Source organism: Bombina bombina, chromosome 11, assembly GCF_027579735.1.
Source record: "Bombina bombina isolate aBomBom1 chromosome 11, aBomBom1.pri, whole genome shotgun sequence".
Lineage (NCBI taxonomy): Eukaryota > Metazoa > Chordata > Amphibia > Anura > Bombinatoridae > Bombina > Bombina bombina.
This window is the reverse complement of record NC_069509.1, coordinates 199,414,303-199,432,208: the sequence shown is the minus strand read 5'-3', so window position 1 is coordinate 199,432,208 and position 17,906 is coordinate 199,414,303. Positions and strand designations below refer to the sequence as shown.

General features: G+C 39.9%; 1 protein-coding gene across 3 annotated transcripts in view; it reads right to left on the bottom strand.

Moving 5' to 3' along the window:
• The window catches only part of DHRS7B (dehydrogenase/reductase 7B), a 99,478-nt gene that overhangs the window by 64,497 nt on the left and 17,075 nt on the right, over positions 1 to 17,906 (bottom strand). For all 3 annotated transcript variants that reach the window (XM_053694697.1, XM_053694699.1, XM_053694698.1), the window contains one exon: positions 11,468 to 11,583. In XM_053694697.1, coding sequence (XP_053550672.1) covers positions 11,468 to 11,583 — 116 coding nt within the window. The remainder of the gene's footprint in view (positions 1 to 11,467; positions 11,584 to 17,906) is intronic.

Below are 17,906 nucleotides of genomic sequence, written 5' to 3'. Positions count from 1 at the left end.
CACAATTAACTCCTTCAGTCCTGACAGAAGGGTCTGTCACAGTGTATTTGTAACTTAGGTTAGGATTTATTTTACAGGTAATTGGGTAATTATTTTAACTAGGTAGATATTAAATAGTTAATAACTATTTAATATCTATTATACCTAGTTAAAATAATTAACAATTTACCTGTAAAATAAATATTAACCCTAACATAGCTACAATGTAATTATTAATTATATTGTAGCTATCTTAGGGTTTATGTTATAGGTAAGTATTTAGATTTAAATAGGAACATTTTAGTTTATAAATGAATTAGATTAATTTAATATCAATTTAGTTAGGGGTGTTAGGGTTAGATAGAGTTAATATAGTTAATATAAATACTATAGTAACTATATTAACTATATTAACCCTAATATAATTAGGGTTAATATAGTTAATATATATAATGTAATACCTATATTAACTATAATATACTTAGGGTTAATATAGATAATATAGCTGGCGGCGGGGTAGGTAGATTAAATAAGGGGTTAATCATTTTAATAGAGATGGCGGCGGTGTAAGTGGCTTACATTAGGGGTTAATAATATTAATATAGCTGGCGGCGGTATAGGGGGATTAGGTTAGGGGTTAATAATTTTTATATAGGTGGCGGCGGTGTAAGGGGTCAGATTAGGGGATAGATAAGGTAGATGGCGGCGGTTTTAGGGGCTCACAGTAGGGGGTTAGTTTATGTAGATGGCGGCGGGGTCCGTGAGCGGCGGTTTAGGGGTTAATAACTTTATTAGGGATTTCGGGGGGGGGGGGGGGATCGCGGTTGACAGGTAGATAGACATTGCGCATGCGTTAGGTGTTAGGTTTATTTTAGCAGATCGCGGTTGACAGGGAGATAGACATTGCGCATGCGTTAGGTGTTAGGTTTATTTTAGCAGCCAGTTTAGGGAGTTACGGGGCTCCAATAGTCAGCGTAAGGCTTCTTACGGCTGCTTTTTGTGGCGAGGTGAAAATGGAGTAAGTTTTCTCCATTTTCGCCACGTAAGTCCTTACGCTGCATATTGGATAACAAACTGCGCGGGTTTGGTATACCTGCCTATAGCCCAAAAAACTACGGGCGAAGGCAGAAATATACGCGCGTAACTTCTAGGTTACGCCGTATATAGGATACCAAACCCGCGCAAATATTGGCGTCGCCGGCTTTTGCGGGCGACGATTTTTATCGGATCGACCCCTAGATCTCTCAGTGACACAGGATCATATAACGGTACAGACACCTCTAACAGTAACATACGGATCTCTCAGTGACACAGGATCATATAACGGTACAGACACCTCTATCAGTAACATACGGATCTCTCAGTGACACAGGATCATATAAAGCTATAGGCACCTCTATCAGTAACATACGGATCTCTCAGTGACACAGGATCATATAACGCTACAGACACCTCTATCAGTAACATACAGATCTCTCAGTGACACAGGATCATATAACGGTACAGACACCTCTAACAGTAACATACGGATCTCTCAGTGACACAGGATCATATAACGGTACAGACACCTCTAACAGTAACATACGGATCTCTCAGTGACACAGGATCATATAACGCTACAGACTCCTCTATCAGTAACATACAGATCTCTCAGTGACACAGGATCATATAACGGTACAGACACCTCTAACAGTAACATACGGATCTCTCAGTGACACAGGATCATATAACGGTACAGACACCTCTATCAGTAACATACGGATCTCTCAGTGACACAGGATCATATAAAGCTATAGGCACCTCTATCAGTAACATACGGATCTCTCAGTGACACAGGATCATATAACGCTACAGACTCCTCTATCAGTGACATACAGATCTCTCAGTGACACAGGATCATATAACGGTACAGACACCTCTATCAGTAACATACGGATCTCTCAGGGACAGAGGATCATATAACGGTACAGACACCTCTATCAGTAACATACAGATCTCTCAGTGACACAGGATCATATAAAGCTACAGGCACCTCTATCAGTAACATACAGATCTCTCAGTGACACAGGATCATATAACGCTACAGACACCTCTATCAGTAACATACGGATCTCTCAGTGACACAGGATCATATAACGGTACAGACACCTCTATCAGTAACATACGGATCTCTCAGGGACAGAGGATCATATAACGGTACAGACACCTCTATCAGTAACATACGGATCGCTCAGTGACACAGGATCATATAACTGTACAGACACCTCTATCAGTAACATACGGATCGCTCAGTGACACAGGATCATATAAAGCTACAGACACCTCTATCAGTAACATACGGCTCTCTCAGTGACACAGGATCATATAACGGTACAGACACCTCTATCAGTAACATACGGATCGCTCAGTGACACAGGATCATATAAAGCTACAGACACCTCTATCAGTAACATACGGCTCTCTCAGTGACACAGGATCATATAACGGTACAGACACCTCTATCAGTAACATACGGATCGCTCAGTGACACAGGATCATATAAAGCTACAGACACCTCTATCAGTAACATACGGCTCTCTCAGTGACACAGGATCATATAACTGTACAGACACCTCTATCAGTAACATACGGATCGCTCAGTGACACAGGATCATATAACGGTACAGACACCTCTATCAGTAACATACAGATCTCTCAGTGACACAGGATCATATAACGGTACAGACACCTCTATCAGTAACATACGGATCTCTCAGTGACACAGGATCATATAACAGTACAGACACCTCTATCAGTAACATACGGATCTCTCAGTGACACAGGATCATATAAAGCTACAGACACCTCTATCAGTAAGATACAGATCTCTCAGTGACACAGGATCATATAAAGCTACAGACACCTCTATCAGTAACATACAGATCTCTCAGTGACACAGGATCATATAACGGTACAGACACCTCTATCAGTAACATACGGATCTCTCAGTGACACAGGATCATATAACTGTACAGACACCTCTATCAGTAACATACGGATCTCTCAGTGACACAGGATCATATAACGGTACAGACACCTCTATCAGTAACATACGGATCTCTCAGTGACACAGGATCATATAACGCTACAGACACCTCTATCAGTAACATTCGGATCTCTCAGTGACACAGGATCATATAACGCTACAGACACCTCTATCAGTAACATTCGGATCTCTCAGTGACACAGGATCATATAACGGTACAGACACCTCTATCAGTAACATTCGGATCTCTCAGTGACACAGGATCATATAACGCTACAGACACCTCTATCAGTAACATTCGGATCTCTCAGTGACACAGGATCATATAACGGTACAGACACCTCTATCAGTAACATACGGATCTCTCAGTGACACAGGATCATATAAAGCTACAGACACCTCTATCAGTAACATACAGATCTCTCAGTGACACAGGATCATATAAAGCTTCAGACACCTCTATCAGTAACATACGGATCTCTCAGTGACACAGGATCATATAACTGTACAGACACCTCTATCAGTAACATACGGATCTCTCAGGGACAGAGGATCATATAAAGCTACAGGCACCTCTATCAGTAACATACGGATCTCTCAGTGACACAGGATCATATAACGGTACAGGCACCTCTATCAGTAACATACGGATCTCTCAGTGACACAGGATCATATAAAGCTACAGACTCCTCTATCAGTAACATACAGATCTCTCAGTGACACAGGATCATATAACTGTACAGACACCTCTATCAGTAACATACGGATCTCTCAGTGACACAGGATCATATAAAGCTACAGGCACCTGTATCAGTAACATACGGATCTCTCAGTGACACAGGATCATATAAAGCTACAGACACCTCTATCAGTAACATACGGATCTCTCAGTGACACAGGATCATATAACGGTACAGACACCTCTATCAGTAACATACGGATCTCTCAGTGACACAGGATCATATAACGGTACAGACACCTCTATCAGTAACATACAGATCTCTCAGTGACACAGGATCATATAACGGTACAGGCACCTCTATCAGTAACATACAGATCTCTCAGTGACACAGGATCATATAAAGCTACAGACACCTCTATCAGTAACATACAGATCTCTCAGTGACACAGGATCATATAAAGCTTCAGACACCTCTATCAGTAACATACAGATCTCTCAGTGACACAGGATCATATAACGCTACAGACACCTCTATCAGTAACATTCGGATCTCTCAGTGACACAGGATCATATAACGGTACAGACACCTCTATCAGTAACATACGGATCTCTCAGGGACAGAGGATCATATAACTGTACAGACACCTCTATCAGTAACATACGGATCTCTCAGTGACACAGGATCATATAACGGTACAGACACCTCTATCAGTAACATACGGATCTCTCAGTGACACAGGATCATATAAAGCTACAGACACCTCTATCAGTAACATACAGATCTCTCAGTGACACAGGATCATATAAAGCTTCAGACACCTCTATCAGTAACATACGGATCTCTCAGTGACACAGGATCATATAAAGCTACAGACTCCTCTATCAGTAACATTCAGATCTCTCAGTGACACAGGATCATATAACTGTACAGACACCTCTATCAGTAACATACGGATCTCTCAGTGACACAGGATCATATAAAGCTACAGACACCTCTATCAGTAACATACAGATCTCTCAGTGACACAGGATCATATAACGGTACAGGCACCTCTATCAGTAACATACAGATCTCTCAGTGACACAGGATCATATAAAGCTACAGACACCTCTATCAGTAACATACAGATCTCTCAGTGACACAGGATCATATAAAGCTTCAGACACCTCTATCAGTAACATACGGATCTCTCAGTGACACAGGATCATATAAAGCTACAGACTCCTCTATCAGTAACATTCAGATCTCTCAGTGACACAGGATCATATAACGGTACAGGCACCTCTATCAGTAACATACGGATCTCTCAGTGACACAGGATCATATAAAGCTACAGACACCTCTATCAGTAACATACGGATCTCTCAGTGACACAGGATCATATAACGGTACAGACACCTCTATCAGTAACATACAGATCTCTCAGTGACACAGGATCATATAACGGTACAGACACCTCTATCAGTAACATACAGATCTCTCAGTGACACAGGATCATATAAAGCTACAGACACCTCTATCAGTGACATACAGATCTCTCAGTGACACAGGGTTATATAACGGTACAGACACCTCTATCAGTAACATACGGATCTCTCAGTGACACAGGATCATATAAAGCTACAGACACCTCTATCAGTAACATACGGATCTCTCAGTGACACAGGATCATATAACTGTACAGACACCTCTATCAGTAACATACAGATCTATCAGTGACACAGGATCATATAAAGCTACAGGCACCTCTATCAGTAACATACGGATCTCTCAGTGACACAGGATCATATAACGCTACAGACACCTCTATCAGTAACATTCGGATCTCTCAGTGACACAGGATCATATAACGGTACAGACACCTCTATCAGTAACATACGGATCGCTCAGTGACACAGGATCATATAAAGCTATAGACACCTCTATCAGTAACATACGGATCTCTCAGTGACACAGGATCATATAACGGTACAGAGACCTCTATCAGTAACATACAGATCTCTCAGTGACACAGGATCATATAACGGTACAGACACCTCTATCAGTAACATACGGATCTCTCAGTGACACAGGATCATATAACTGTACAGACACCTCTATCAGTAACATACAGATCTCTGTGACACAGGATCATATAAAGCTACAGACACCTGTATCAGTAACATACGGATCTCTCAGTGACACAGGATCATATAAAGCTACAGACACCTCTATCAGTAACATACGGATCACTCAGTGACACAGGATCATATAACGGTACAGACACCTCTATCAGTAACATACGGATCTCTCAGTGACACAGGATCATATAACGGTACAGACACCTCTATCAGTAACATACGGATCTCTCAGTGACACAGGATCATATAACGGTACAGACACCTCTATCAGTAACATACGGATCTCTCAGTGACACAGGATCATATAACGGTACAGACACCTCTATCAGTAACATACGGATCTCTCAGGGACAGAGGATCATATAACGCTACAGACACCTCTATCAGTAGCATACGGATCTCTCAGTGACACAGGATCATATAACGGTACAGACACCTCTATCAGTAACATACGGATCTCTCAGTGACACAGGGTCATAACTGTACAGACACCTCTATCAGTAACATACAGATCTCTCAGTGACACAGGATCATATAACGGTACAGGAGGAGACAAAGAGCACCACAGCAGAGCCGTTAAATAGCTCCTCCCTTCCCTCCCACTCCAGTCATTCGACCGAAGTTAGGAAGAGAAAGGAAAAGTCTAGGTGCAGAGGTGTCTGAAGTTTACATAACCCACAACCTGGCTTACAAGAACAGGGCGGGCCGTGGACTCATTGTGTCAAAAAATAAATACATTTATCAGGTAAGCATAAATTTTCTTTTTTAAGACACGATGAGTCCACGGATCATCTTAAATTACGAATGGGATTCAATACCCAAGCTAGAGTACACAGATGATACGGGAGGGAGAAGACCGGGAACCTAAACGGAAGACACCACTGCTTGAAGAACCTTTCTCCCAAAATGGCCCTCAGCCGAGGCAAAACGGTCAAATTTGTAAAACTCTGAAAAAGAGTGAAGAGAGGACCAAGTTGCAGCCTTTCAAATCTGTTCCACAGAAGCTTCATTTTTGAACACCCATGAGGAAGCAACAGCCCTCGTGGAATGAGCTGTAAATCTTCCGGGAGGCTGTTTTCCAGCAGTCTCATATGCAAAACATATGATACTCTTCAGCCAAAAAGAAAGAGAAGTAGCCGTAGCTTTCTGTCCCTTGAGAAAACCACAAACAAAGAAGAAGACTGACGATACTCCTTAGTCGTCTGCAGGTAAAACTTTAAAGCACAGACCACGTCCAAATTGTGCAGAAGTCTTTTTTTCTGAAAAGAAGGATTGGGACACAAAAAAAAAAAAACGATCAACAATCTCCTGATTATTGTACCGATCAGAAACAACCTTAGCAAGAAATCCTAATTTAGTACGTAAAACTACCTTTTCTGGATGGAAAATAAGATAAGAAGACACATATTGTAATGCCGAGAGCTCTGACACGCTTCATTAAATGAACAGTACTTGTGGGTAGATTTGAACTCTCAACCTTCTACCTTTTAACCAGGTGTGCTAGCCACTAGGCTACGCCAGAGAGCAACCAGAAATAAAACTTTCCCAGATAACTTAATATCTAAGGAATGCATAGGCTCAAACAGAGCCTCTTGAAGAACTATGAGAACTAAATTCAGACTCCATGAAGGAGTAACTGGTTTGTACACAGGCCTGACAAAATGATTGTACATCTGAGACATCTGCCAGATGTCTGTAACAAAATAAATAACAACAGAGATTTGACCCTTTAGGGAACTTGACGATAAACCTTTCTCCAAACCTTCTTGGAGAAAAGACAAAATTCTAGAAATCCTAACTCTACTCCATGAGTAGCCCATGGATTCACACCAAGAGAGATATTTACGTCATATCTTATGATAAATTTTTCTAGAGACAGGCTTACGAGGCTGAAGCATGGTCTCAATGACCAAGTCAGAAAACCCTGCTTGGATAATATTAAGCGTTCAATCTCCAAGCAGTCAGTTTCAGATAAACTAGAATTGGGTGAAGGAGGGGCCCTTGAATGAGAAGGTCCTTCCTCAAAGGACGTCCCCACGATGGTAGATATGATATATCCACCAGGTCTGCGTACCAAATCCAGCGAGGTGAAGCCGGTACGACGAGTATCACCGACTGAATGATTAGACAAATAACGATGATCTCCGATGTCCTGACATTCTATCAGAAAAATCTACATTGACATGGAATCTACTATGGTTCTCAAGAAAATTACCCTTGTGCTTGGCACTAAGGAACTCCATCCAAATTAACCTTTCACCCGAGAGATCGCGGGAAGGATAACCCCACGTCTGAGTGAAATCTTGTGAAAACTCTAAGACCTGTGGCAAGACCGAAAGGAAGAGCCACAAACTGGAAGCGTTTGTCGAAAAAGGCAAACCTTAGAACTTGAGACGATTCTTGTGAATGGCACATGAGGGTACGCGTCCTTTAAATCCACTGTAGTCATAAATTGACCCTTTTGGATCAAGGGAAGAATGGAACAAATAGTTTCCGTCTTGAAGGACGGTACACTAAGAAGTTGGTTTAGATGCTTGAGATCAAAAAAGTGGCCTGAAGGTTCCCTCTTTTGGGGAACCACAAACCAATTGGGATAAAAAAAACCAAACCAGTACCTGTATTTGAACTGGAATAATCACTCCCAGGTCTGAGAGGTCTCCTACACAGTGAAAGAACGGCTCTCCTTTTGTCTGATCTGCAGATTATCCTGAAAGCAGAAACCTGCTTCTGGGAGGAAAACTTTTGAACTCTAATTTGTATCCCTGGGACACTATTTTCTATTGCTCAGGGATCCTGAACATCTCGAACCCAAGTCTGAGTGAAGACGGAAAGTATGCCCCCTACAAGATCCGATCCCGGATCGGGGGCATGTCCTTCATGCTGTCTTTGAATCAACAGAAGGCTAATAGGATTTTATTTTTATTTATTTTTTAAATTTCAAAAGAGAATATTTCCGTCAAGCCAGGTCCCAACAAGGTCTTCCCCTTGTAAGGAATCACTAAAAGCTTAGACTTAGAGCATACATCCGTAGAACAAGGCTCTAACAATAAGGCTCTGTGAGCTGGAACAGAGAAAGGTGAAACCTATGCTCCCAGTTTGAAAACTTGAAGGAAGAATTTGAAATAACGGAATTAACCAATCTGAAAGCTTTTATCCTATCCTGGATTTTATCCAGGGGAGATTCTGATTTAGTAGTATCAGACAACGTATCAAACGCATATACCGTCACACTAGTGATGGAAGCAAAGTACACAATTGGCTGCCATTGTAAGCCCTGGTGTACATCCCTTTTCTAATGTTTGTTCATAGGACCTGTGAAAAAAACCCAACTATCCTCCAGGGGTATAGTAGTTCTTTTTTAAAACTACTCCTTCCATCCTAGGGAATTTTTTCCCAGCCTCCTTAGCCGAGTCGGATATGGGAAAACATCTTTCCAAATATAGGGAATGCGGTCTCTTCCCTTCCTTATAACTTACTGGACGCACTAGGATAGAGCACCCCAGTAGTGTCGGAGTCTTCCAGGGTAGTTAAAACCTCCTAAAGTAGCAAATGGAGATGTTCAAGCTAGAAAAACAACCTCAGTATCAAATAAAATATTATTCATCCGAGTCTGAGAAATCTCTCTCAGATAATCCCGAAGTATCTTCCTCTTTCAGGTAACAGGGAAGAACCATTCGGAATAGCAACTACTGAATCAAACCCCTAAATGATTGAAAATAAATTCCTCTAGTAATGTTTTCTACCACGTGGAAAAAACAATGCATGAAATGCAGAGTAACTCCAAATGGAGTGTGAGAGGAAGCGCAGGGCACTGCATGTGAGCCATAAAATTTTGTGGGACTATAGGAGAATAATAATTGTGGCATAGATAGACCATTGTCAACAGACTCCTAAACAGCAAAAGCCTTAGAAGAAGTAGGTTAAAAAATAAAAAGTTAAATCTTTTACTAAAAATTGACACACAAAAAAAGAAATACATTACTGTCTCTAAATTTTAAAAAGTAACCTTATTCTTTGTGTGCTCTTGTACCATCCTAAGTCGCAAAGGATGAATTAAACAAATAACTGAAATTCTTTTAATAAAAAAAAAAAAAAACCACGATACTGTCTCTTTAAATTTTAAACTGTAACTTTTTCTTTTTGCGAGCAGGAATGAGTTAGATTAGCAAGCAAATATTGTAGCACCTACTTACACCTCAGATATTGTACCGAGGTGCACATCTGTCCATCAGTACCCAATATTTAAATGCAGTAAGACTCATTTAACACCTCAGCTTAATGACAGAAAAATACATTTTAAACTGTTTATTTCCTATGAAATTTTAAACTGTTTATTTTCATGGATAAACGATACGTTAATATACATAAGCAAGTCTGAAGCGCTGTACTTTTAATAGTGCTGGCTGGACCCGCATTGAGAAGTAAAACACTAAAGGCTGTGTTAGATGCTCTGCCTTCCGATATCGTAATGGAGGTGAAGAGCACAATCCAACACAGCCTCAACGTAGCTCTGCCCCTCATGGGTGTGATAACACTCCATTTCCCTGCACCATTATGACTGTGCCTTGATATAGAGGATAATGCAGCCCTAAACGGCGCCAAAAGTAACCCCGCCCATCGTGGGCGTATCTAACAATCTCCCGGTCCCCATTAATATACATAGCTAGGCTACCGGGAGCTAGTTACATTTGTACACTCTGTTAGAAATTGGGGACAATTGTGCTACCGCATGTTAGGTAGCTCTATAGCCCAAAAGAGTGACCTAAACACCATCTCCTGAGTCCTTATCAGAGTACAGCCACATTTAATCTCCTTACTGCTAAAAATGTGCTGTCGCAGGATGCCCTCCCTTTATAGGACTAGGAGTAATGTCTCAATCAAGTGCTCCACTTCCTCTGAGATCTTCCCAGACCCAGAATAAAAAGTTAGCACTTACCTTTAAAATCTGCCCGACAGCAGGGCAGCTCAGCAGGTTAGTGAGGTCCTCTCCCTCACATAGCCCTGTGGAAAAAGGATAAAGCCTGAGTAATCTTGCTTAGGGTATCAGGATTAAGGCAGCATAAATATATGAGAGGTGCAGTGAGAATTATGTCCCACAAGTTCCCATTGCTCTAAAGCCACCAATGCTCAACTGTAGAGACTAATATGGACTATGGCTACACCCCATAACAAAGCAGCACAATCTTGCACTACTTTAAAAATAATAATAAACTCTTGATAGAAGAATCTATACTAACACCTCACTTTACCTCTTCCTATCACTAACGTAGGCAAAGAGAATGACTGGGGTGGGAGGGAAGGGAGGAGCTATTTAACAGCTCTGCTGTGGTGCTCTTTGCCTCCTCCTGCTCACCAGGAGGTGAATATCCCATAAGTAATGAAGATGATCCGTGGACTCATCGTGTCTTAAAAAAGAAAGTGTGGGTTTTTTCCCCATTTTTTTTTAAAAATGAAAATAATGGTACCTTTAGAAAGTCCATTTAATGGCGAGAAAAACGGTATATAATAATATGTGTGGGTACAGTAAATGAGTAAGAGGAAAATTACAGCTAAACACAAACACCGCAGAAATGTAAAAATGGCCTTGTCCTTAAGGGGTTACAGATACATAGGGAGAGAATATGAGAACGTGAGTGTGTGAGACAGAGACCATGACATACCGGTGTGGATCTAATCTTCATCCTGCTCAGCTCTCTCACCAGATCTTCCAGCCTCTCCTCATTGCGCCCACACAACACCAGCCGGGCACCTGCCTCGTAGAACAGCTTGGCACATTCTAGAATTTACAAGAATAAAATATACAGATAGCCAGATGGTAGTCTGCAGGAACAGTAGCTATGTGTATAGGTGCCCAAATAATACCACTGGTGACACAACACGTGACTTTGTATTTTATACTTTTTAGTAAAGGACCACTAAATAACTGACAAGTACAAAATGAAGAGACAATATGATAGCACTTAATTGAATTAGAAATAAGCAGTAGAATATTTTCTGGCAATCATGTGATAACGATCAGCCAATCACAAAATGCATATTTGTGTATACTGTGCACTTTTTCACATACTGTAGGAGCTGGAACCTCAGTAAATATAAATTTGCACATTTTGATAATGGAAGGATATTGTAAAAAAAATTAAAAAATTAAATTGCTGCTTTATCTGAATCATAAAACTTTAAATTTGACTTTAGTGGACTTATAAAAACTTAAAGTGAATGTAAATTTTGATGCTAAAGTGCCCGGTTTTTAATTCAGGGGCACTTTAATTCATCAAAATTTACATTTCACTCCTGTTGTGAAAAAAACAACTTTTAATCTTCACAGCAGCTCCAGCAGCCTCCACCCGTCACAAAGCCTCTTCCTGGGTCTAAAATAAGGAATCCAGCTTCCTCCAATCACGACATTTAATCAGACACCGATTCCCCCGGGGGGGGAAGCCATGATTGGAGGATGACCTATCCATCATTTCTGACGTTAGAAATGGCTTGCAACGACCAGAGGAAGCTGGAGCTGTTGTCAAGTTTAAAGGCAAGTTTTTTTTTCACAACAGGAGTGAAATGTAAATTTTTGATGAATTAAAGTGCCCCTGTTTTTAATAAAAAATTTAAAAACCGGGCACTTTAGCATCAAAATTGACATTCACTAACTGCAAACAAATAATTGAGAGAGTCTAAAGGGCTAAAGTGTGGACAAAGTCATACGTAAATTATTACATAAAAACTTTAATGCGTGGAAAATACATTAAGTACGAATAAAAATGCCATATAAAAATAAAATTATTCACGTTGCACCCTGGTAAGAAGGTTTGTGAGAGAGTACTACACGATTGAACTTATATATATGAATTTATGTGCATGTATCTAAAAATAATCCCTGAATAAGAGAAAAAAAAATGTGTGTGTAGAATGTATAAAAAAAAAAAACCAATGTCCAAAAATCATAATGTGACAGAAATGTCCAAAAAAATTAAACAAAACTGACGCTGGAGGAATCTTCACAGAGTGACGCTGTGAAGATCTAAAATACAATAGGTACAAAAAATGTCCCCAACATTAAAATTAGGCTGGCCTTTTTCAAGACTGATATCAGCTTGGTATTGTCACTTAAAGGGCCACTGTAAGTAAATATTTTCTATGCCTGTTACTAACTAACTACCCCAAATATGCTTTTTATCAATAGCATTTTATTAACATATCTCTACCGTATATCAGAAATCTTGTCTGCAAATTTAATTGTTTTCCAAACCCACTCCGTGGGTATCCTTTGCTCTGTACCAATCCGTTTACAATACCTAGGTTTCAAAATGGCGCTTTAAACACAGTTATTGGTTTAAGTATTTTGAACACTCAGTGATGAAAATAGTGGGCAGGATAACGTGACATCGGCGAATAAAAGATATAACTTTTAGAACGTTATGAAACTTCGTTTTGGAGAAAATATAGGTCAGTAGGTTTTAATTAATGTTTATTAACTTTAATATGTTAGTTGTTTAGCTTAAAAATGATAACAGAAAGTAATCCTTTAAAGGGACAGTGAAATCAAAATTAAGCTTTCATGATTCAGATAGGGCATGTAAGTTAAAACAACTTTCCAATTTAATTTTATCATCAAATTTGCTTTGTTCTCTTGGAATTCTATTTTAAAAGCTAAACCTACGTAGACTCATATGATAATTTCTAAGCTGTTAAAGGCCTCCTCCTATCTCAGTGCATTGTGACAGTTTTTCACAGCTAGACAGCGCTAATTAATGTGTGCCATATAGATAACAACATTGTGCTCACTCCTGTGGAATTACCTATGAGTCAGCACTGATTGGCTAAAATGCAAATCTGTCAAAAGCATGAGAATACATATACACACACACAAAACCTGGCACTCGCCAGCAGATTCACAGTAATGTTTAAAAGCAAAACTGGGGGAAGTCCGCCCTGAACACTGACAGACAGCCTACACATTACTGTGAATCTGCTGGTGAGTGCCAGGTTTTGTGTGTGTTGTGTTGATAATGTTTGTAAGGCTTCCCTGCGGGCCTGTCACCCAGGCTGCTCAGGGGTTAACTGCCTGGGTTGGTGGGAACTGTGCAGCTGTCTGTCAGTGATCAGGGCTATGGAGTTTACAGTGGCTTAGGATGTGTACCCAGTCCAGTCTGAGTGTGGTCCATTCCTGTGTTTTGTATTTACATAGGGGACATTACAAAAGCCTGTGTCACCCTGGGAAGTTCCCAGTTAGTTTGTTTAAAAGTGTGCATTGTGTTGGTGCTGGTTTAGGGTCCCAGGAAGATGGAGACCTTGACGTGGTCCTGGGCTTGATCCTTTGGCGCCAAATGTAACTGACTTCCACAGTTTGGGTTTTAAACATTACTGTGATTCTGCTGGTGAGTGCCTGTGCTGTGTTGGTATAGATGTATGTATGTATATATATATATATATATATATATATATATATATATATATATATATATATATATATATATATATATATATATATATATATATATATACACACACACACACACACACATATACAGTGGGGCAAAAAAGTATTTAGTCAGCCACCAATTGTGCAAGTTCTTCCACTTAAGAAGATGAGATAGGCCTGTAATTTTCATCATAGGTAAACCTCAACTATGAGAGACAAAATGGGGAAACAAATCCAGACAATCACATTGTCTGATTTGGAAAGAATTTATTTGCAAATTATGGTGGAAAATAAGTATTTGGTCAATATCAAAAGTTCATCTCAATACTTTGTTATATATGCTTTGTTGGCAATGACAGAGGTCATACATTTTCTGTAAGTATTCACAAGGTTGTCACACACTGTTGCTGGTATGTTGGCCCATTCCTGCATGCAGATCTCCTCTAGAGCAGTGATGTTTTGGGGCTGTCGCTAGGCAACACGGACTTTCAAATCCCTCCAAAGGTTTTCTATGGGGTTGAGATCTGGAGACTGGCTAGGCCACTCCAGGACCTTAAAATGCTTCTTACGAAGCCACTCCTTCGTTGCCCGGGCGGTGTTTGGGATCATTGTCATGCTGAAAGACCCAGCCACATTTCATCTTCAATGCCCTTGCTGATGGAAGGAGGTTTGCACTCAAAATCTCACGATACATGGCCCCATTCATTCTTTCATGTACACGGATCAGTCATCCTGTTCCCTTTGCAGACAAACAGCCCCAAAGCATGATGTTGCCACCCCCATGCCTCACAGTAGGTATGGTGTTCTTTGGTTGCAACTCAGCATTCTCTCTCCTCCAAACACGACGAGTTGTGTTTCTACCAAACAGTTCTACTTTGGTTTCATCTGACCATATGACATTCTCCCAATCTGCTTCTGGATCATCCAAATGCTCTCTAGCATACTTCAGACGGGCCCGGACATGTACAGGATAAGCAGGGGGACATGTTTGGCACTGCAGGATCTGAGTCCCTGGCGGCGTAGTGTGTTACTGATGGTAGCATTTGTTACGTTGGTCCCAGCTCTGTGCAGGTCATTCACTAGGCCCCCCCGTGTGGTTCTGGAATGTTTGCTCACCATTCTTGTGATCATTTTGACCCCACGGGGTGAGATCTTGCATGGAGCCCCAGATCGAGGGAAATTATCAGTGTTCTTGTATGTCTTCCATTTTCTAATTATTGCTCCCACAGTTGATTTCTTCACACCAAGCTGCTTGCCTATTGCAGTCTTCCCAGCCTGATGCAGGTCTACAATTTTGTTTCTGGTCTCCTTCGACAGCTCTTTCGTCTTCACCATAGTGGAGTTTGGAGTGTGACTGTTGTGGACAGGTGTCTTTTATACTGATAACAAGTTCAAACTGGTGCCATTAATAGAGGTAATGAGTGGAGGACAGAGGAGCCTCTTAAAGAAGAAGATACAGGTCTGTGAGAGCCAGAAATCTTACTTGTTTGTAGGTGACCAAATACTTATTTTCCACCATAATATGCAAATAAATTCTTTCAAAATCAAACAATGTGATTGTCTGGATTTGTTTCCACATTTTGTCTCTCATAGTTGAGGTTTACCTATGATGAAAATTACAGGCCTCTCTCATCTTCTTAAGTGGGAGAACTTGCACAATTGACTAAATACTTTTTTGCCCCACTGTATATACACACACACACACATATATACAGACACACACATATTATAGAGAAATCTAAAAAGATAAGCACACAAAAACACCTCTCATAGTGCAGATCAATTTTAATAAAATATTATAAACATAAAATACACCTTCCCCTAGGGTAATCCCTACTCACAATATGAGACCTCAATCATATGAGGTAAATAAGGACGAGTTGATATAAAAAAAATTGTCCCCACTGTGTCCACAGAATAGCATCTTGATGTGAGAAAAAGTTCCTTCCTTTGAATCAAAAACGACCAAGTTCTGTATTGAGGACCGGAGGTATTGACTGTAGCCGAACCAAAGGCTCAAACAATAAAAAATCCAAAGAACGCTGAAAACAGCCACAACCGGCGTGGAGTACTAGGCAGCGTGTGAATAGCACTATAAGAATTATTCTCTACCAAAGGATAAGACTTTTTTATAGAGCTGCAACAACTAATCGGCATAATCGATAATAATCGATTATGAAAATAGTTGTCAACGAATCTAATAATCGATTAGTTGGTTTGCAATTAGTTGGTCTGTGCACAACACCAACTGCTTCACTCCAATGAGCTCCTGCACATGGTTTTGTGTTTTATGGTTATGCCCTTAGCCTAAAGGACATCTACAGACGCTCACTCTATACTTTTTCAGGACAGTATAAGTTTCTTTTTAAGTTTACAACTACTCCTGGCTTATGTGCAACCCAGAAATAATAGGAGTCATAATTTGGATTGTTTATATAAAATCAAGTGATTTGGGACTATGCTTTGCATGATATAGTGCCGTGGTTGTTATTTACACCTAGCCCTAGATTGATGGCATTTGTTATATGAATTAATGTCACTATTACCTGTTTACACAATTTTTAGTGGATTGCTTGCTATTGCCGATTATATGTACTCTATAGATAAATGTGTAAGGCTGTGTCCTGTTACTGATATATAGTCTTTAGCTCTTTTGCCTTTTTTTTTTTTTTTTTTTTTTATATATTTTTAATTAATTGGATATGTATGAAATTCAACCTCTGTAAGTATATATCTGTTATTTTAAGAGTGCACTAGATATTGTCCCCCCTAATCTGGTTGTTTACCATTGCAAATAGATATTCAAGATATTTTTATGTCAGAATGAAGTCCAGGCTTACTTTATTAAGAAGCCCCTTGCATTGGTAAGAGCTAACAAAGATAAATAGACCACCTTGGTGAAATTGGTAAAACCCTACTTATGCATCCCAGGCACCTCAACACCATCTGAGCGCCTCTTCTCTGCTGAAGGCAAAATATCTGCAAAAAGAGAGCCAGCCTCAGCCAGGAGCATGTGAATATGTTGACATTTTTGCATTTCAATGCAAAGTTTCTTAAAGACTGAATAACAGAATGTTATAAACAGTGATAGTCTACCTACCTCTTACTAGCTCTACCTCTTTTTAAACAGTTTGTGGTTTTGTTTTGCTTAATTATAAAAAAAAAATTCTACTGCAAATTGGACCAACAGTTGTGTTAATGTAAAGTTTTAGTCTTAAGTTTATATTTATAACACTCAGTATGTGGATTTTATTTCAAATATAGGAAAAAAGGATTTATTTATTTTTTATCCGATTAATCGAAAAAATAATCGGCCGATTAATCGATTATGAAAATAATCGTTAGTTGCAGCCCTACTTTTTTACTTAATATATTTTTGCATTATCAGTATATGTCTTATAATATTTATTGCATTTAATAGTATTGTATTATCAATAGGGAGACTAAATATACACAGAGTTCTATTACGCTCAGTCCAGCACCGAAATACCAGGCAATTCCTTTCTGAACAAGGAACACAGCAACCCCAGACAATTGTTTTGGCCTTCATTGGGTGCATTTCTCTCTGTGTGTATTTAGTCTCCCTATGGGAAAAAGGGGAAACCAGACGTGGACTCCTTGCTCAGTGTGCTTAGAGGAATATGGCTACACCTCACTGACGAAGCCCAATGAAGGCCGAA